The sequence below is a fragment of the Gracilinanus agilis genome, chromosome 5 (genome assembly GCF_016433145.1).
Source record: "Gracilinanus agilis isolate LMUSP501 chromosome 5, AgileGrace, whole genome shotgun sequence".
Classification (NCBI taxonomy): Eukaryota; Metazoa; Chordata; class Mammalia; order Didelphimorphia; family Didelphidae; genus Gracilinanus; species Gracilinanus agilis.
This window is the reverse complement of record NC_058134.1, coordinates 14,498,328-14,519,200: the sequence shown is the minus strand read 5'-3', so window position 1 is coordinate 14,519,200 and position 20,873 is coordinate 14,498,328. Positions and strand designations below refer to the sequence as shown.

The 20,873-nt window shown below is 43.6% G+C and overlaps 1 protein-coding gene across 3 annotated transcripts in view; it reads right to left on the bottom strand.

The window, feature by feature from the left end:
- Positions 1-20,873, bottom strand: part of KLHL7 (kelch like family member 7) — a 48,165-nt gene that overhangs the window by 2,573 nt on the left and 24,719 nt on the right. For all 3 annotated transcript variants that reach the window (XM_044677332.1, XM_044677333.1, XM_044677334.1), the window contains 3 exons: positions 14,464-14,606; positions 6,653-6,893; positions 4,448-4,649 (listed from right to left, as the gene is read on the bottom strand). In XM_044677332.1, coding sequence (XP_044533267.1) covers positions 4,448-4,649; positions 6,653-6,893; positions 14,464-14,606 — 586 coding nt within the window. The remainder of the gene's footprint in view (positions 1-4,447; positions 4,650-6,652; positions 6,894-14,463; positions 14,607-20,873) is intronic.

The window sequence follows — 20,873 nt, the reverse complement described above, 5'->3', positions numbered from 1 at the left end:
GGGGGGGGGCTCGGATTTTGGGGTCTCTCACCTGGGAGGCTCTGAGGGGCTGCTTAAGAAGGTCCGACACAGAGCAAACAGAAATGCTGATTAAGAGAGCAAAGAGGCCGCCACACTGATGGCTCCTTCGTGCTCCAGAGAAGTCTGGCGGCCGGGTCTTTCCCCGTTTCTCCAAGCCCTTCCCCACCGTCGCCCCATTCGATTCTGGGGAGGCAAGTGGGGCGAGCCACCCCAGCCATGGCTCCCGAGTCATCAGAGGTGGGGCTGCCTGGAGGCGGCGTTGTGGGGACCACAAGGGCCCGGCCCGCCTTCTAAAACTCGGGGCTTCTAGAATGTGGGGTTCCGTGGGGCGGGGCAGAGGCCGGCCTGCAGGACCGCGATGAGAAAAGGAGATCTGGGTAAGGGCCGGTCCGGAGAGGCGGGAGAGGGTCTTCCCGGCTTCCTTCCCACAAGTGCCTCTGCCCCCAGAGAAGCCGGCTCCTCGTGAGCTGGGGGGGGGAGGGGTCTCGTGGCTTGGACCTCTACGGAGGGTCCTCCCGGCCACAGCTCGTGACCCCGCGCCGGCCACCATTCTCAGCTGTTCACGCACCAGAATGAGGCAGCAAGCGAGAGTCTATGAGCCGGGAGGCCGCGAGGCACGCCATGGATGCGCCCCGCTGTGCGGGAGGCTGTGTGGGACTGCAGGTCTGTCTGTCTGTCTGCAGGAATTCCCCGACGCTTCCGTCTCCACACCATCTGCCCCGTTTGGACCCGGCCCTTTTCTGGCCTGGATGATTTGGCTCAGAAGCTGACAGTGTGTGAACTGCTCCATCTATTTCACCAGGAGAAGCCAATTCGCTTCATTCCCCAGTTTAGGATTAAAATCTTTAAAATGCTCATTTCAAAAGTGTTCAGGAATATGTCAAAACAGGTAGCGAAATCTTCATCGAAAGGGAGCTTGCATGTTTGCGTGGCATTTTAGCACCGGAATTCGGTCCACAGATGATGTTTTTCCTTTGGAGAACTAGATCAGATAATGTGTTCCTAGGAGTTTTGTAGTTGTGAAAAGCTAAATGCTCTTTTAAAAAAATATTGAATTCTCTTTCAACACACTCTCTTAAAACTGCACAGCAGCATTTGAGTGCCGTATGTTTAAACTGTTCTCTCTATTGAATAAATGCAGTCGGGTTCCAGAATTCTTAGTGTGCCACAATCTGAGTGATTGAAAAACCAATAATGGTCTTGGAAGAGAGCTCAGGAAGTGGTCCTCCTCCTCTTGGACGGGGAGGGACCTCTAGGGCAGGATGCCATAAATATTGTTGGATGAGCTCATTGAACTGGGGACTTTTGCTTAACTAGTTTTCCTTGTTATAAGAAAGGGTTCATTCATTGCTAGGCATGAGAAGGGGGGGACGGATCTAAAAATGACTGATGTCTAAGCAAAAGGCAGCAGGAAAACGTATTTAAAAATAAAAGCAAAAACCATTCGGGCTACAGATCTTCATCGCTCTTCTCTTCAGAAGTGAACTACTGTGGCCTGGTTTAAACTAAATGTGCGGAAAGAAAGATGGCTAGATGGTGAAGGCACCTATGATAGCCTAGAATCGATTCTGATCTCCAGGCGCGTCCCAATCATTCAACTGAAACTGCTCTCTCCCAAATCACCCAGCGATGATCACTTAATCACCAAATCTAAAGGCTTCTTCTCAATCCTTTCCTTCTTGACATCATCATTGCAGCATCTGAAATGTCTGCTCCCCCTCTACTCCTGGAGTCTCTCTTCTCTGGGTTTCCAGGACACTCTCCTCTCCTTAGTCCTTCCATCTCTCCAACACCAATTCTCAATGGTTCAGTTTTCATCCTTCTATAGACGACTCTCAGATCATCCACACAATTCAGCTCTGGCCTCTCGAGGCCTTCTCAACTCCATTTTTTCTCCCCTTGGTGGTCCTCCATGCCCAGAATGCTCTCCATATTGACTTCTCACTACATCTGGCACCAGCATCTCTCTGGAGTTCCAATCTTGCGTTACCCGATGCCTTCTGGACACCTCAAACTGAATATCTCCTAAAGACTTCAAATCATGTTCAAAAGAGAACTCATTTCCCCCCTTAAGCCTTGTCTCTTCCCAACCTCCCTCCTATTGTTTAGGCAAAAGCATCCTTTCAGTAATCCAGATTCACATCTTCAGGATTATTCTTGATTGTTCTCCTTTTCTTTCTCACACATCCAGTCTCTTCCCAATGCTAATCATTTCTACCTTTACAACATATTTCATCGTTGTCCCCTTCTGTCTACCACAACAGCTGCCACCCTGATTCAGTTCCTTGTTACCTCACATTTGGCCTAAAAGAACACATCCGGCCGTGCCATGCCCCTAGTTGATAATTTCCAGCAGCTCTGTTACCTCGGGGATCACAATCTGTCCCTTTCTAAATTTCCAGTCTTCTGACAATTCCTTCCTTCCATGAACTCTAAGATCCAGCTACACTGGTCTTCTTGCTGTTTTTAGTTCTGCCTTTTTATTGACAATCCCCTGTGCTTGGAATGTTCTCCTTCCCAGCCTCTGATTCTTGACTTTTTTTTGCTCTTTTTTAAAATTAACCAGTGACTTATTTATTTTCCTGGTTTCTTATAAAACCAACTTTTAGGTTTATTTATTAGTTAAATGGTTTTCTTACTTTCAGTTTCCTCAATCTCACCTTTGATTTTTAAGATCTCCAATTTGGTGTTTAATTAGGGATGTAAAATTTGTTCTTTTTTTAAAACTGTATTAGTCACATGCCCCTTTCATTCATCTATCCTGATTTACTAAGTATTTCGAGATATAAATTTCTCCCCAAGTATTGCTCTGGCTGTATCTCGTAGATTTTGGCCTGCTGTCTCATTGTTGTCGTTCTCTTCAATGGTTGTTTCTCTGTTTTGTTCTTTGACTCACTTATTCTTTGGAATTAAATTATTTGGTCTCCAATTAGTTTTTAACCTTTCCTTGTCTTTCCATGGCCCTTCACTGAATATCATATTTACTGCATTATGATCTAAAAAAGATGCATTTACTATATCTGCTTTTTTGCATTCGTTTGTGAGGTTTTTAGGCCCTGAGAAAGCCCTTCCTAATTACTTACTGTCTCCTCCATTCTCACATACGCTCCTCAGAGAGCAGGGATTTTCCTTGTTTGCCCAGTGGTTAGCAGAGGGCCTGCTACCATGCAATCACCTGATTAAGTGCTGATTGATTGACTCTTCCCTATTAATGTTAGGATTAATACAAACTTCTTGGTTTTGCATTAGAAGCCATTCATAAACTATTTTCAGCTTCCCTTTTCTTTGTTCCCTCTAGAGACAAACCAAAGAGGCCTTTCTGTAGTTCTTTATGCATGACATTCCACCTTCTCTTGGCACCTTGGCCCACGTTATCCTGCATGCCCCTCAAACAAGTAACTTGCAGAAAATAATCTTTGCATCAAGTTTCTTTAATAAAGATATTAAAAATATCAAAGATACATAAAGGAAGTGACTCAAATTTATAAGAACAAGAAGTATTTCCCAATAGATAAAATGGTCAAAAGCAATGAACAGGAAGGAAGAAATTGAAGCGATCAAGAGCCATATGAAAAATGCTCTAAATGCCTAATAATTAGAAAAAGGAAAATTAAAACAATCCTGAGGCACCATCACACACCCATAAGATTGTCCAAGATGTTGAAAAAAAGAAAAAAGACCTTGGGAGGGGAGCAGGTAAGGATTGTGAGAAAAGAGCCACAATAATGCAGTAATAGTAGAATTATTAACTGGTCTTGTCATTCTAGAAAGTGATTTGGCTCTGTGCTCATAAAGTCATTAAACTGTGCGAACTTCAATCCAGTGATGCTGCTCCTAAGGCTATAATCTCCAAAGAGATAAAGAAGAAAAGGGCCCATATACTGAGAAGTATTTATAGCAGTTTTTTTTTTTTGGTAGTAGCAAAGAATTGGAGACTAAAAGAGTGGCCATTAATTAAGGAATCACTGAACAATGTATACTTGATAAATATAATAGAAGCTGCACTATAAGAAATGACAAAAGGACGGTGTCAGAGAAACCAGGGAAGATTTATATGAACTGATGCAGAGCGAAGTGAGCAGAACCAGACACCATTTACCCTAACAACAGCACTGTAATGACAAACTACTCCGAAAATTTAAAAACTCTGACCAGTGCCATGACCAAGCACAATTTCAAAGGGCCAGTGATGAAGCTTGTGTCTCTCCTCCGTCCCCCCCAATGCTGACAGAGAGGGGGTGGACTGAAGGTGCAGAAACAAACATTTCTGAACATGGCCAGTGTGGGAGTTTGTCTCACTCAAGTGTGTGTGTCCATTTGCCAGAGAGCTTTGCTTTGCTTTCTTTTTTTTAATGGGGAAACAAGATAGACTAGAGAGAAAAGAAATGCTTGTTAATTTTAAAAAAAGGTTTTGATCAGTACATACGTCTCTGTGGCAGGATCATAAACTTCGCAGGAATTCAGGACTCTTCCAGAAACGTTGTTCCCTAAACTTCCACCACAAACATAGATGAGGCCATTGGCTTCCACCATCCCATGGCTGCAGCGCTGAGTCAGCATGCTTGGCTTTGTGTGCCAGCTTTCTGTCCTGGTATCATAGCATTCAAACAAGTATAAAGCAGAATTTCCTTTAGGAGAAAAAGGCCCCATCAGTGATTATTTCACTTAGTTTACATATCATGCGTGAATTCAGAGCTTAGCAAGCCAAATCATTAGTGGCAGGAGGGAAAACTTTAAGGTTTGGGAATAGACTATTCCTAAGCCACAAAAATTGCATGTATTTCAGTATAATGAAAATAAAATTGTTCCTACATCACACATTGTTTTTAGAGTGGCTAGCCATGGTTACACAGACAGACTTTGGAAAATACGGACAGACGAATCCACTGGGAAGACGGTTTCGTGGGTGGCTGAGCGTCAGAAGAATTCCTCTGTTTAATTTTAAAAGAAAGGTTAAATATGCCTCCAAGCTAGTGGTCCATAAAGGAAACCATCTACACTAGCAATGTTTGTACAAATGGAGGAAAAATAGTCCAACTGAGCCCAGATGGCAAACCCACATGTAAAAAAATTAGAAAAAAGGAAAAAAAAATCCATTCAGTGTGAATCTAAATCCTATCATTTAAAATTCTTTGTCACATAACAGTCACTCCTTAAGTGTGCCAGGCCACGTTTTCCCACGGTCCCACCTTTAGTGACTCACTGCATTTGCCTGACAACCACAGTCATTACTGATCCATCTCGCTTGTGTAGGCTCTGTATTAGAAGTTAGTTTACCTCCCCCTACTCTGCATTTTGTAAGAGTAAAAATGAATATCCAAATACTTCAAGTATTATAGTTTTGCAAGAATTTGTTAATAGTAACTTGAAGAAAAGGAAAACGATAGCCTTAGCAAAGAGAGAGTTGTCCTGACCGCAAAAAGCGGGGAGAGAGAGCCAGAGGAGAGCACGGGAAGAAGCCTGCAGAATTTGAACTGCAAACCTCTAGGGGCGACACCTCTACTTTCTCTTTGCAACTTCACCGTCTGTAGGAGCTCTGTGCATTTTTGACGGTGTTATTACTGTGAAGCAATGCTTTTGTTTCTGCCATCTTAGAATTTGGAACTCTAAGATGGCGGCTTCACGAAGCCCAGGAGAATGTCTTGTCTCTTGTCGTTTTGTTCCAGCTTTGTCTCCCCCTATCTGAGCACTGTGTAGCAGACATTTAAACAAATCTCTCTTGAATTCGGTTGAGTCCTAATTACTTCCCAGGAATACTGCAGACACTGAGGCCAGAAAAGGAGCCCAAGCTCCAAACACTCAATGAGCAAAACAGCCGCAAAAAAGATTCGACAGAAGAAGCGTCAACAGATGGGTTTCCAAGAAGCGGCCTGAGGACTTCGCTCCGGGCATCGCTAATGGTTTCCCCCCTCTATTGATTGTCAAGGCTCTCTATTCTCCTCTGCACTGGTAATTTGGTAGCCTCATCTCCTGACTCTTGGGGAAAATCTAAAGGGTGTGGAAGATCTTCCAAACAGCTGGTGTTGAAATAAGAAACTGAAGCCAACTGCTGATGTGGCCGGTGGGTGCAGAAGGACCTCACAAAGAAGTGAGAGGTGTGCGACACTAGAGGGCAGCTCTGTGCCGTCACCCCGGACGGACCTCGCTCTGAAGGCCTAGGGTGGAAGCACCTACGATCACTCCAACCCCAGAAGGCCATTTTTAAAGACCAGACAATGGACACGCCACAAGCTGAATGGAAGAAGAGCCTCACACTGAAAGGGTTGGCTTCTGCCAAGCCATCCTCATGGACGTGACTAGATAGGACAAGTTAGATAGTTATAATAAGGGGAAGAAAAAGCGCCCTTAGTAAACGGACCGTGCGCGCACATCACTGAATACTACAGCTAAAGACCTCCCAGAGCTAATGCAGTCTCGTATCTCTAGATGTGTCCAGCGGATGCCTTCCGAGAGTAACCATGGACAGTTCACTGGCCTTTTCTAAGAGTGGACTGTTAAAATCTGGTTTATTAGCTCAACTGGCTCGAAACGGTGACAAAGACAAGGGAGTTGCTTCTGTTTAGAAACATAAAGAATGTCCACGAAAGCATTCCGAACACCAGAAAACAACCCCCCAAGCCCTAGTCCTTACCCACTTCAGAGCCTCCAGATGTATAAATTTTGCCTTCCGCAGCACAGGCTGCCAGGCTATCTCGAGGTGCTGGAGGCCCCAGTTTGGAATACCAGCTGTCCTTGACCACATTATAGCAGTCCATCCTCTTTATAGGGAAGAGCTGCGAACCTCCCAGAATGTAAACGACGTTGTCCCAGAAGACACAGGCTGCGTCTCTGCGCTTCTCAAAGGGGCAACGGATGTCTGTCCAGCTATAATCCTGCAAAAGAAAACAATGCGATGCAAAAGAAAAGAAAAGAATCAGTCCGATGAGGGTCAGTGAACAGTGTCCAAGTGTGTAAATGAACCTACACGATGCCATATGGAAAAACCAAATAACAGCGTCTTGCCCAAATCCAATTTAAACTGCAATGATTTCTTGAATGGCTGTTAATTCGAGGGGTAGGTGGGGCCCTACTTCCAATCCTGAAGTAGATTTGGTGAAGAGTCAGGAAGACCCGAGTTCAGATCTAGCCTCCGACATTTAAAAGCTGTGTGACCTCAGGCAAGACACTTCTGTTTCAACTTCAGCTGGAAAGAAGGAGTCGATCATAGCCCCTACGCCCTAGGGTGGTGGTAGCAAGTGAAATCATATTTATAAAGCCCTGAGCACGGTGCCTGGCACATAGCAGGTGCTACGTAAATACTGGCTATCGTGACGATGATGATGGTGATGATGATGATGCTGGTGTCCATTTGAAGGAATATGAGCACAAAAGGCTCCTTAAATTTGATCTATTCAAGTTGGGCTACAATAACCAGGAGAAAAACACAGCAAAACCAATTTCATGAGGAGGGCATGCTGTTGACAAGGCACTCTTCCATTCAACTGATTTAAGGCATTGATTTCTTGCTAGAGCACCCTGGGAGAGCTAACATTGTTTTTTAGACTCAACTAATGAAACTCTCAAGACGAGGCCTTCTGTTCCAGGGCTCTCCCACCCCACCGATGGGGGTCAGGAAACTTTGGCTTTTTCAGGTTATTCAGAAGACCTACTTTCCAATTAAATGTAATTGCAGGGATTTAGGAGCTGGCAAAAGTTTTTCTTTGCCAATAAAGCCTTTGGTTGCATTTAGCCTGATCAAATGAGATAACGGTCATGGAGGTCCTTGGAGAAATGTCAAGGGTTATCCAAATACAAGATATTATTATTATTATTGTTATTATTCGGGACCAAAGAGATAAATCATTCACAATAGAGTTTGCATTTGAGGTAAAGTAATTCCCTGTGATCAAAGCAGAGAAGGAACAGTTATTTGCGGAATGTAAACCAATATGCTGTGCTAACAAACTGAAGCCCAGGAAAATTATAAAAATATAATCAGGAGAAAGGCAAACACGTCTCTACCTCCAGCCTGGTTTCCCGCAGCTCTCCTCTGTTTAGAGACCCCCAAGTGCATAATCCTCAGGACATGGGTCACAGCTAAAGACCATATGCTGGGAGCTCACTAATTTGACATAAGCCAAGTGAAATGAAATGTTGCTGCTGAATGGATTATTTCTCCAATAAAGAAAGACGGGAAACGATTCTTTGCAGAAAAAGGCACCAGAATGCAAAATCATTCAAAATGGAAATTTAGGAACTCCCCAGGGTAAAAGAAAAAGCAGTGAGGAGGCAGAAAGGAGGGGGGAGGGGGAAGGAAGAAGAAAGAAAAGAAGGGCAATTCCTTCATCGCCACCCTGCCTACTCCCATTGTCCAACTGTCCACATCTCTCTGAATTTGTGTTAAGGGAGGCGATGAAATAACATGGAGGACTATCATCAAGCGAGCCACGACCTTGAACGTACTGTGGGAAACAGAAAAGGGAAAACTACTTGAGGCCTGGGGTGAGTCAGGAAAGACATCCTGGAGGAGGTGGACCTTGGCTTGGCCTTGGAAAAAAAGGGTACGACTTAGAGTATTCAAGAGTAGTTCGTATCCAAGATATACAGAGAACTACCGGGTACAACCAAAAGCCACTCTTCAGTGGACCACAGGATAAGAGCTGCAGACCTCTGAACACCACATAAAGGTTGCCCCAAATCGCCATGAATGAAGAAAACCAAACAACCCTCGCTTCTCGGTCCCACCCAGAAAACGGGCAAAGACAGCAAACGCAGCACTTCAAACACCACGAATGGGCGGCTTCTTTTTTGATGTTGTTGGTGCCGGCGATGGGAGGGCTGTGGAAAGACTGGAGAGTGAATGCATGACTGGTGGAACTAAAAAGCAGTTTGAAATGATGCAAAAAAAAAAAAAAATGTCTAAAACGTCTACACCACCTGACCCAGAGATTCTACTGAAAGGAACACGCCTCGGGGAGCTCCATGGTCTGAGGTCTCCTGGGCATCGAGGGTACTACGGCAGCACTGTTTGTAGGAGCAAAGGAGTGAAAGAGGATGCCTGCCGAGTGGGGGGCTGGCCCAAGAGATGGTGGCACCTCATTCTACCCTGGAGCTTCCACTTAGAGGAATATACCAGAAACAAGCCATCATGCATAGCGTCCCTTTGGAACTAAGGAAAGTATTCCCTTTGAGGGCAGGAATGGGCTTTCTGTGGCTGAGCCGTTTTCTGGACCGATTCCAAATGCAGAGCCTGCGGGTGGGAGCCGACTCCATCTGGTCCTCTCCACAAGCCCACGGAGGAAAGGGTTAACGAGCAACCACGGAGGAAGGATATGCCCATCTTGGGATTCTCGTCTTCCACCTAAGCTGGAGTTTTGGGTCAATGACAAAGAGGCCCCTAGACTTGGGGATGCTGGAGGTGGCTTGATAAAATTACGCTTAATTAACAACAGCCTGCAAATGGGCCATTTCCCAGTAGTTAAAGATCAGCTAAAATAGCAAAGGGTCAAAGGGGACACCAGGGACTAGCTCAAGGTAATTACTAATTAAGAATCACAGCCAAGGTCATCAATCACAAAAGGCTCTTCCCTTGGCCCACCTCTGAAAGTGCCGTTTTAAGTGCCATCCCTGGAAGCCAGATCTTGAAGCGCCATGTCAGGGGGGCATCGGGCTCCCGGTTTTGCCACGCTTTTTTCTGAGCGGTCAATACCTAAACAATGCCTAGACAGGGAAGCGCATCTCCCTCCTCATCGTACCACTCATCTACTGTAGGGCATTGCTAGGAAACGGTTTTTAAATGTGGCTTTGGATCAGCGAGAGACATTCCCACCTAGTAGCTTCGGGCATTTATCTTGACTCCCTGAATCCTCTCACAGTCACAGAAGCTTGCGACAATGGCTGACCTACCAATGGCCGGCTCCCTGTGCCCAGGCTAGCTGGGCTTTGGCGGACGATGCTTTCGCTTTTCAGCATTCGTGCCTTTAATGGAGAGACTTTTAATTCAATGAACTTGGGCATTTTTTCTCTCTCTCACTATCAGGCAGCTTGGGGTGTAGGAATAAAAATCTAGACGGCCGGAAATCACAGAACTCTTTATGGTATTAAAGACTAGACATCAGCTCTGATTTCCTAATATTAAAAAAAAAAAAAAAGAAAAAGAAAATCTTCCAATTAGCTGATTGATTCCAGTTTAAAACTTTGGACAGAACTGTAGTCCGAGTCAGGGACGCAAAGGGTTTCTTTGCCTTCGGGGAAGGTGGGTAGGGAAAACAGACACGTATATAAAAATGACACATACATGTATATGATGTATGTGTGCTTGTATGGGTTATGCATGTATAATCAAGGAAAAACCCTCCCTCTACCAGTGGAAATCAATCCATTCTTTATGACTTATAATCTTAGAGCCTGAGCCCCGAGAGGGAGTCTCCCTGCCTCCAAGCCCAGCTCTCCATCCGCTTGGCAATGCGGCCTCTCAGAGGGGGCGGGAGGGGGAAACCTCCTCTGGGGGAAGGGAACGACATAAGCCAGCAGTTCCAGGAAGCTCCATGGCGGGGGTGAGCCCCAAGAGGCACTCTGAAGGACCGGCTGGAGTTCATAAAGACATTCACCTCCCCTTGCTTCTCTGCAGAGGAGGAACGCCGCCTCCAGCACACTGGACTTTGTTGCTATGCTGGTTCATCTGGCAGACCTGCTCTTTCTTTTCCTCTCCTTTCTGCTCTCAGGGAAGGCTTGTTGGGAGAGGGGGAGAAGGCAGAACAATGGCAAATGTAAGGAATATAAAAACAAAAGACAGCAATGAAAACCCATTCCTTAAAAAAGGCACGAGCCATTGGTATGTGCTCAAGTGTGATTCCCAAGAGCGATCCCCAAGAGCCCCCAAATTTTCCACATAGTCTAGAAAAGGAAAGGCTCCCTGAAGACTTGGGAAAGCCCTGGTGACACTAGTGGGGTGTCTGAAGGACCAAATCACAGATGTGAGCGTCACATTAAGCGATCCTTAAGGGACCACAGCTCCTAATCGATAGTCCTGAGATGAGGTCTCGTGACGTCATATAACCCGGGAAGCTAAGTGGCCCAATGAGGAGAACATCTTTGTGCGTTCAAAGGTGGCCCCAGACACTTATTAGCTGTGAGACCTTGGGCAAATCATTTAACCTTCTTTGCCTCGGTTTCCTCATCTGTAAAATGAGCTGGAGAAGGAAATGGCCAACCACTCCAGTATCTCTGCCAAGAAAACTCCCAGAAGGGGTCATGAAGAGTCCAAGATGAATGAAATGACTCAACAACAATAATAATTTCCTATAAACCTCTTGCTATGGCTACAAGGTGTTCTAAGACAGCAAAGTGTAGATCAAAGGAGGGCGCGTTGGGCCTGGAGTGGAGGAAGACTTGAATCTAGTTGTGAGTCAGGAGAAGTTGCTGCATCTCCGTCTGCTTCAGTTTCCTCAGCTTTAAAGTAGGTATAAAAATAGGGCCTGTCTCCCAGGGTTACTGCGAGGATCAAATAAAATGATCATGTAAAGCACCACATAGTGGGCACCTACTAAATGCTTGTTTCCTCTCTCCCCTCTCATTTGCTTTGCTTGAATATAGAGCTATCCTAAGGGAGGCTTTATACTTAAGGGGGTCAGTAGTAATCAATCTATTTTCTTAAAAAGCTTTGATCCGTTTTTTAATTGAAAGAAACAAAAAGCAAACCCAGAAGGGCATAAACCCCCTCATTCAAGTTATGCCTAGTTTTCTTTTCAATAACAGCGGTCCGCGGTTTCCCATATGATCCTCTTTCTTGCTCTTGCCATATTCAGTTTTTATGTTTGTTGATGCTGGAGTCCCCAATAGAAGATATAAGCGGGCAGGATATTTTCTCCGTCCCCCTTCAGGCTGCCCCTCTCACACTCTGAGCCTCCTGGGGTTGGGGGAAAGAAAGGAGGAGGGCAAAAACTCTTTTTGGGGGGATCTTCAACAGGCTTGGCCTTAAGTAAGATGAGCAGAAGCTCCCTTTTCTTTCCCCATTTCAGCTCCTGAGAGACCCAAGGTCTCCGAGATCTGTCTTTGTCTCTGCCATTCACATCTGTTAGGATTCAGTCAAACGGGATACAGCCCTCCCCGGAGATTTCCAGCCTTAAAGGGCGACGTAGCAACGGGGGAGGGAGCAGACCACTGATACTCGCTATTGGGTGGATGTATAATTCCAAGGGAAAGATCTAGCGGGCTTCAGAAACATCCCCATCATCTGAACAAAGGAAGCATTTCAAGTCAGTACAGACCCCGTTCTCTCAGCAGACACTTCTGCCCCACTGACTTTCACCTAGTCATTAAAATCCAATTCCTTCCCTCCTGCCACCGCTGATGGACAAGGAACGGTTTCTGGCTTCTTTTTAAAAATAAACGTCCGGATATTCGTTTTCAGATTATTGGCCTAATTCCAGATAATTCGATTAAGTAAATGCTCCCTATATTTCTTAGGCTGCAAACAGTCACCCCCACCCTTGGCTAGAAGGGCGCGGGCACTCTTAAGAAGGCTGGCATCACAAGGAATCCAGAAGGTTTCTGTGGCTAATCAAGTCATCCTGGTACTTCTACAGACAGAAAATAGCAGTGTGTGACAGTCTGACCAGCTCTTCTATTTATTAGAGAAGAGGTCTAGCTGAGCAGCCTCCTTAAGAGACATCTGGGAAAATAAAGCCTGTTAGAGAACAAGCATTCAAATCTCGCCTGTGTGGCCCTGGGCCAGTTTTCACCTCACTGGGCCTCAGTTTCCTCATCTATAAAATGAAATACTCTGAGGTCCTTTCGGGCTTTAGAGCTCTCTCTTATGGTACCAACTGCGAATTTGTGCTTTGGAACATTCTTTTCAGCGATCTGTTGTGAAATGAGCTTTTTCATTACTGAAGAGAGGAACCTGGATAAATTTAACCACTGACATTTCAAGAAATTACACTCAACTAACAAAAGGTGATAAAAATAAAAACCATTCAGGATGTGAGTATTCAAAAAATGATGCAAGGAAAGTGGCTGCTTTGGACAGGCACAAAGGGATTCTAGTCCTCAGTGCTTCAAGGGAAGCAGGACTAAGGCTGAGAGTTTGTGGGTTCTTTGTCAGTGATCAGAGGCTCAATGATGAGTTTCTTTCTTCCAAGGATAGAGAGTACTCGAGGCCTAATGGTACGTGGGGGAGGAGAAAGAATTTTCTTACAAGTTGCCAAGGAAAACAGTGTTTCAGGAAGCCTTGAAGACGTTCCCTCCCAACGCCAGGACTCTGGATGACGGCTATTGCTTTCCAATTGAACAAAGGAATGAGTGAAAACTAGACAATTCAAAGCTCATCGCATCTAATATTTTCAGTTTTATTCTCCTTGCGCAACTCCACATCCCCCGTCCTCCTTGCTCCCCGGGGGAGAGCCTCGTGCTAAGTAGCCTTGGGTTTGTCATGCCACTGAACTAGGTGGATAACTTGAGCAAAGAGAGAACTTCTCTGGGCTTCAGCTTTCTCATCTGCAAAGAGGAGTCTTCCTGGCGTTCCTTCCAGTACCAGCCTTTTATGATTTTTACTTGATTCATAAATGTTCCTTCTACCTGAAATGAGAAGTCAGCAGGGTCCTTGGCCTTTTGGTTGTTAATAAAGAGAAGCTTCACCGATAGGTCCTCTAATCCTACAGGGATGTAATTATTTCCAGCAGGTTTATTCACATTGGAATTGGGACAGTGGATATTAGTGGTCTGATGAAATAGAAAAACCGGACCGGTGAACTGAGGGTAGCTTTATTTTTTTCTCCAAACCCCTCATCATCACTAAAACCCCTCCAAATCTCATGTATCATTTTCCTGCCCAGTAATGTCCCCAAACGGTCCTTTCCGAGGGCTTTGAGAGTGTGGAGGGGCACTGCAAATATAGCTAACTGGCTGGAGTCTGCCCGTGGTGCTCTGGGAAGGGGTGGGGGAGGCCAGTCTGTCAGAGGGTCGACTTCTCAGAGCCTGACTTAGCACGGAAGGTACCTCACATGTCACTACTAGAAGAAACCTACTTTGTTACTCATGCTGGAGGTCAAGGAGAGAAAGAAGAATTCAGAAATGCTGCCTATCAGCTGATCACTACAAGACAGAATAGTTGGGGGAGGGGGGGGGGGAGAAAAAAGTCTGGTTTACTATTTGGCAGTAATTCCCAATCAGTTTATTGGCTGTAGATGGGGCCAGACTCTGTGACTGATAGTCCCAGAGAAATGCTCTGGAAGGACAGACGCTTTAGCCATTCCCCCATCAAGAGACCTGCCAGTGGTCTCCCCCACGCCCAGCCAATCTCTTATTCTTTATTTTGGGCAAACCCAGCTGTAAGTACAGATGAAAACATCAATGAAAAAAAGGGTAAAGATTTGGAGAAATGAACACATTCGTTCCCTCAGATGCCTACAGCTATTTGCTTAGCACCAAGGCTCTGGATGAAAGGGAAGAAAATTCCGTTACCTTTGGATTGAAATATCTACAGGACTGGGGCTGGGATCCTCCAAACAGGGCAATCCGATACTCATGTTTTTTCCTTCGAGGCCGTGTGCCTTCTACCAATTCTTCTCTATCCTCTGGGGAAAGGAGATGGTATCTCATTCCACCTATAGGGAGAGAGCAAATTGCTTCTAATAATGTCCGACATTTGATCCCTTTGAGAACCTAAATTCACACCTAGAACGTTCCATTATTCCATTTCCTCACGTAACTTCTAAATAGTTTCCCTCAAAAACTGAAGAAGGGAATTGGTAGAAGGAAGGTGGGGGGTTATGGTGGGTTGCCGACAGCCTTGGGAACTTTCCTTTCTCTGAACCACAGACTTAGTTGGGAGATCCCTCAGGAGCCATCTAGTCCAACCCGGAATAAGATTAAGGCTGCCCACATCCCCACAAAGTAGACATCCTACCTTTGGATTGAAATATCTATGGGGGGCTGATGATTTTGCCTGAAGATCTCCAAACGGGGTGTACGTATGGTGGTCGCCTGTGACATCCCAAGCCAACGGCCCATGCCACTTACGAAGAGCTCTGATGGTTGGGAAGTTTTTCCATTCATAAAACCTAAGCTTGCCTCATTGAGGCTTCTCCCTACCTTGCTTTTTACATGACAGTCCTTCATCCTTCAAATCACATCCCCCCAAATCTTCTCTAGGCCCAACAAGCACCATTCCTTTAACTCAGGGGTTGGCTCTTTTGAGGGCCAGATACGGCTCTTTCTGCAGGAGCCATAAAGTCCATTTTTTTTTCAGGCGCTGTTACAGGAGCGGCTCTGTGAGCGCTGTACGGCTCTCACGAAATGACATTTTAAAAAATGTGGTGTTTATGGCTCTCACGGCCAAAAAGGTTGCCGACCCCTGCTTTAACTGATCCTCATAGAACATGACCTCTTCCATTTGTTTCCCACAATCTTCCAAAGACTGCAAAAAGTGACTAAGTAATCCTAGGTCAGTTCTTTGAGAATCTAGGGAGGTAGTCGGGCCTGGTGAACAGCGAAGAGGTGGCAAGATATTCTTAGCATCTCTACTGCTCATTTCAGGTATTAATTTTCTATCAGTCATGGTTCTGGGCAAAGAGATGCAAAGCAAGATGTAAGCACCTCAGTCTTCTTTCCATGCCTGCTGCCTTTCAACCATCTAGTCTGAGCCACAATCTTATTCCTTCTTTGAGCTTCAGCCTTGCTGTACCCCTAGCCTGCAGGGTGTGGGGAAGGGCAGATAAAGGAGGAGGCAGAAGGATAAGCAAGAGGGCAGAAACAGAAGACTGTTGACTCATTCTTCTTACCACCCTGCTCCGGGCAGTGGGAAATAGCAGCTCCTCTAATTCAACCCTTTGGCAAAATCTGCATTTTAGAGACCCTTGTCAGCAGCTTTGGGATGGGAGTGGAGATTATTTGGGCAAAATATTTCTCTTGATTCTCTCAAAATGACAGTAAGGAGTGAAAAAAGCAAGTCGGTATCAGAGGTTTCAAGATGGAAGGGACGCCAGGATTCATCTAGCCCAACCTCTTCCTTTGATGAGATGAAGAAACAGGTCCAGAGATAAAGTAACTAGCAAAGTCACAAAGTGCTAAGTTAGGATTTGGACTAAAGTTTTCTGATGATGTCAAATCTGACCTGGCCCTCCTGCCACCATATCATGGTGCCTTCCTGGAGAAAGAATTGGAAAATTATCCATATCAAAAACAACTTACTGATAGAGTATATTTAAAGCCATTGAATATGATGGCCCAACTCTTGATCTTTATCCTTTAAGATAAACGTCTTCTTGTAATCAAAGTTTCAAATACATTTGGTGAAGAGAACAATCAACCAAATGGCTGAGAAAGACTCTTCTGAAAAGGTCCACATCCCACTGCAAATGAGCGTCATTTAATTTGAGCAATTAAGTAATGCTCTTTCTTTCAAATGAGCCAACCTCAGGGAAATTGTAATGGTCCAATGAGAGTGCCAAGAAATGCTACACAATGCTTCTTAGAGCCTAGAAGCCCCTAGAAACATGATGGTGTCTCTAATGGTGATATTCTGTACTTGTGGGCACTCAGACCAATGGTACAGGACTGACTCATAATACTCATTTAAGGAAAAAACAAAGATGACCTCAAGTATTTACTGGCCACAGTAAGTTTGCAATATACATCTGTTGATAGAACTGACACATGTTACTTCATCAAGAAGTATTTGAAGCAAAAGAATAACAAAAAAGCTAATCTCTGAGATGCCAACCAGAAAGAAAAGTCTCCTGATTGGAAGGTTAGAGAGGCAAAAAAATCCTTCAGACCACAATTTGTGTTAAATGAATAGCTTAATTACATGTATTACTCATCTATCAGGAAAGAAGTTTTTTGAGAGTGAAGATAGTTGTACTTTTTGTGTTTGTATCAGCATCTAGCACAGTTTCTGACACAGAGTAGGTGCTTAATAAATGCTCACTAGTGACCACAACATCAGGAGGCAAACTTCAAAATTTCTGAAGCCAACAATGAGCTAACAGTTTGCTCATTTCCTTAGAGGGATGACAAAAATCAAGTACTATAAAGACTGTAAGGGTGAAACATCTATTGAAGAATCCTAGGTAATGGCCTACTTACTTAGACTCTTCATTATCTAGCTTATTTATTGGTAGATACAAAAATTTGAGGTTTATGCAATCAAAAGATTTCTCCTTAGGAAGAATGGGGGAAATTATCTCACATAAAAGAGGAGCACAAAGAAAAACTTTTACAGTAGAGAGTACGAGTATGGGAGGAGGTGGCAGGCAAAGCTTGAACCTCATACCCACACATCTCTGTTGGATACAGAAATCTATCTTGCCCATCAAGGAAGTAAGAGGGGAAGGGGATAAGGGAAAGCATGTGGAGGGGATGTAATAAAAAGGGGAGTGGATTAAGAGAGGCAGCGGTAAGAAGCAAAACAGTCTTTTGAGGAGGGACAAGGGAAAAAGAGAAGAATAAATAAAGAGAAGAAAATAGAATGAAAGGAAATTCATAGTAATCACAGCTGTGAATGGAATGAACTCACCCATAAAATGAAACCAAATAGCAGAATGGATTAGAAACCAGAATCCAATAATATGCTATTTACAAAAGACACACTTGAAATAGAAAGGCACATAGTTAAAAATTAGGGGTTGGAGTAGAATCTATTAGGCTTCAGCTGAAGTAAAGATGGCAGGGGAAAATTTTTTTTTTAATTAAAAAAAAAAAGGAGGCATCATGATCTCAGACAAAGCATAAAAAAAAATAGACCTAATTAAAAGAGATAATCAGGGGAGCAGCTGGGTGGCTCAGTGGATAGAGAGTTAGGCCTTGGTTTGAAATTTGGCCTCAGGCACTTCCTAGTTATGTGATTGTGGGCAAACCACTTACCCTAAATTGCCTAGCCCTTATCGTTCTTCTGCCTTGGAACTGATACTTTTAGTGTCTATTATAATGCAGAAAGAAAGGGTATTTTTTTTTAAAAGGTATCAGAGAAATTACATTTTGCTAAAAGGTACCACAGACAATGAAGTAATATCAAAAATTTTATAGACAGTTTCTCTGATAAAGTTCTTATTTCTCAAATTATAGGGAACTGAGTCAAATTTATAAAAATAAGAACCATTCTCCACTTGATAAATGATCAGTTTTCAGAAGAAAAAATCAAAGCTATATATAATCATATGAAAAAATGCTCTATCTACATCACTACTGATTAGAGAAATACAAATTAAAACAACTCTGAGGTATCACCTCATAAATATCAAATTGGCTAAGATGAGAGAAAAAGAAAATGACAAATGCTGAAGAGGATGTGGGAAAGTAGAGACACTAGTGCACTGCTATTGGAGTTTGAAGTGGTTCAGCTACTCTGGAGAAATCTGAAGAAAAATTTGGAACTCTCCCCAAAGGATTACAAAACTGGGCATATTCTTTGACATCCCAATGCCACTACTCCTTCTAGATCTCAAAGAGATTAATGAAAAAAATACCTCTTTGTACAAAAATATTTATAGCAGCTATTTTTGCAGTGGAAAAGAATTAGAAATTGAGGAGATGCCCACCAACTAGAGAACAACTGAACAAGTTATGGTATATAATTGTGATGGCATGCTATTGTGCTATAAGAAATGAAAAGCGTGAAGGTTTCAGAAAAATCTGGAAAGACCTATATGAAGTGATACAGAGTGAAGTGAGCAGAACCATTGTACACAATAACAACAATATTATAATTATGATCAACTATGAAAGACTTAGATACTCTGATCGATATAATGATACAAGGAAAATCCAAAGAAGTCATGATGAAAAATGCTCTTCATTCCCAAAGAGAGAGACTAATAAATTTTGAGAGCAAATTTAGGTAAAATCTTTTCACATTCAAAAAAACATCAAAGAGCTCTCCTTGAAGTCAGCTTCATGAATTAGATTTTTGACCTATTAACAAAAATTAGCTTTTAGTATCCCTGCTATTTGCAGGCTGAGCAAGAAAGCAGGAAGAGCCATGGATTTTTACCAAAAAGTATCAGTCATGCAATGGAAGCTGATTTCACCATAAAACCTTGCTATGCATGAACTGGAGGTGAGTTCTCTGTGGGATCCTGCAAAGAAACAAGCTCCAGAGTGGGGACACAGAGCTACAGTAATGAAGAGCGTAATTCCATAGCAATTTTTTAACTTCATTCCACATTCTAATGTACTTTTCAAAGTCCAGGAGCCAGAAATGAGCCTGTATTATTGCCACCAGTAGGACTTTTTCTTCTTCAAATGGGAAAAAACAGGCTATAAGGGCTTGAGTTTCTGGCCCTTTAGTCTGGTACTTCTGGCTAGAGGCTCACCTTGATTTGTTCCTCTGGGCTGGCATCCAGGGCATCTTTCTAGCCTAGCTTTCTTTCTCTTCTCCTGCTCCCAGGAGGTAGACTGCCACTTGAGGACACTATAACCCTGGAGCAACAAAGTCTCCTTTAAACATCTTCAGTCTAATTTATGTTCAGGTGAATTGTGAGCCAAAACTTCTCTCACCCTTCTCACTTCCCTAGCTCCACCCCATGTTCTCAATCTCAATCTCTGCAAAAAGCTCCCACTTTATTCGCGGATAAGAGAGTTCCTCTGTGAGTTTTGACTTATTCATCTCTGCATCTCCAGTTGTCTACTTTTTCCAGGCCTAGAGGGGATGCCATCTTTTACCAGTTTTACTGTTCCCTTCTCACTTCATCAGCTGTCCCCTTTTTTTGTGCCTTTAATCTCTCCCTCTCCTTTCCCTCTGACTGTTAAAATACTAATGCCTCCTTTATTCTAAAAGGGCCTGGGTATACTCTCTTTTCATCCACAGTGCCCCCAGAGTAGAGACCATGAGATGACTAAGCTCTCCTTTCCATACCACCTTCTGAATTCCATGCACACCTTTAACAACTCTGAAATGTCCTAAAGAGACCTCCAAGTCAGCCTATCCAATGGAGTTTTCTCATTCTCCTTAGTTTCTCACTAATACCAGAAATTGTTGGCCATATCCTTTGGAAGCTTGATACTCTATTGTGAAAGGATTTTTTTTATTCCCTTTGTCTATTTTGAGTTAATCAATCAAGAACCAAAAGTACCCCTACTTAACACTTAGTAAGTCACTAAGTAAGAGAGTTCACAAGTCACTTACTAGAAAAAAAAAGTTCACACCCCCAAAGGCCACAAGCACTGGCCCTTGTGCAGTGCTAGGCAAATTGGGAGGCTGTGATTGGTTCCCAGGAAGTGGGAGAGAGTCAGGAAGTGAAGTGGAAAAAAGGGCTATAAAGGGCAAGACTGAGGAGAAGTTATTCCTTCCTTGGCTCTTCCACAAGGACTCTGACTATCTCTGCCTCTGTCTCTGTCTCTGTCTCTTTTGGCGCTTCGGTGGGACACTCTCTTCAGCATGAGCTCTGGTGATGACTCTTGGCGGTTTTGGTCTCATGTATGCTGAAGGTTCTCTCAGCGGTTTTTCAGCATCTCTTGGTTCTTCAGATTTCAGTTTCCTGATTAGGAATTTGGATTCTGGTGAGACTCACTTTTGGATTCCCATTCATGGTCTGGAGGCACTAGGATTAGGACTTAGGGTATTTTTAGCTAGGTGATTTTTTTCTACTTCTTTCCTATATTTCTCATTTCATATCTCTTACCTTGCTGTAAATAAAAGCTGCTAACAGTCATTTTTACTTAAGAAGTTAATTATTTTTTATAAATGGTGACCACAATAATTTTTTTTTTAATCCTTATATTTCTCAAACCCATTTTTAATTATTACATTTGCCTTGGTGTCTATGATATGTTGTCACTCTGATTTCTTTCCATTCTATCACATCTTCTTTATCTTCTTTCTTCTTCATTTCACTTCCCTCCCTAAATGCAGTCCTGCCCATAGGTCCATTTAT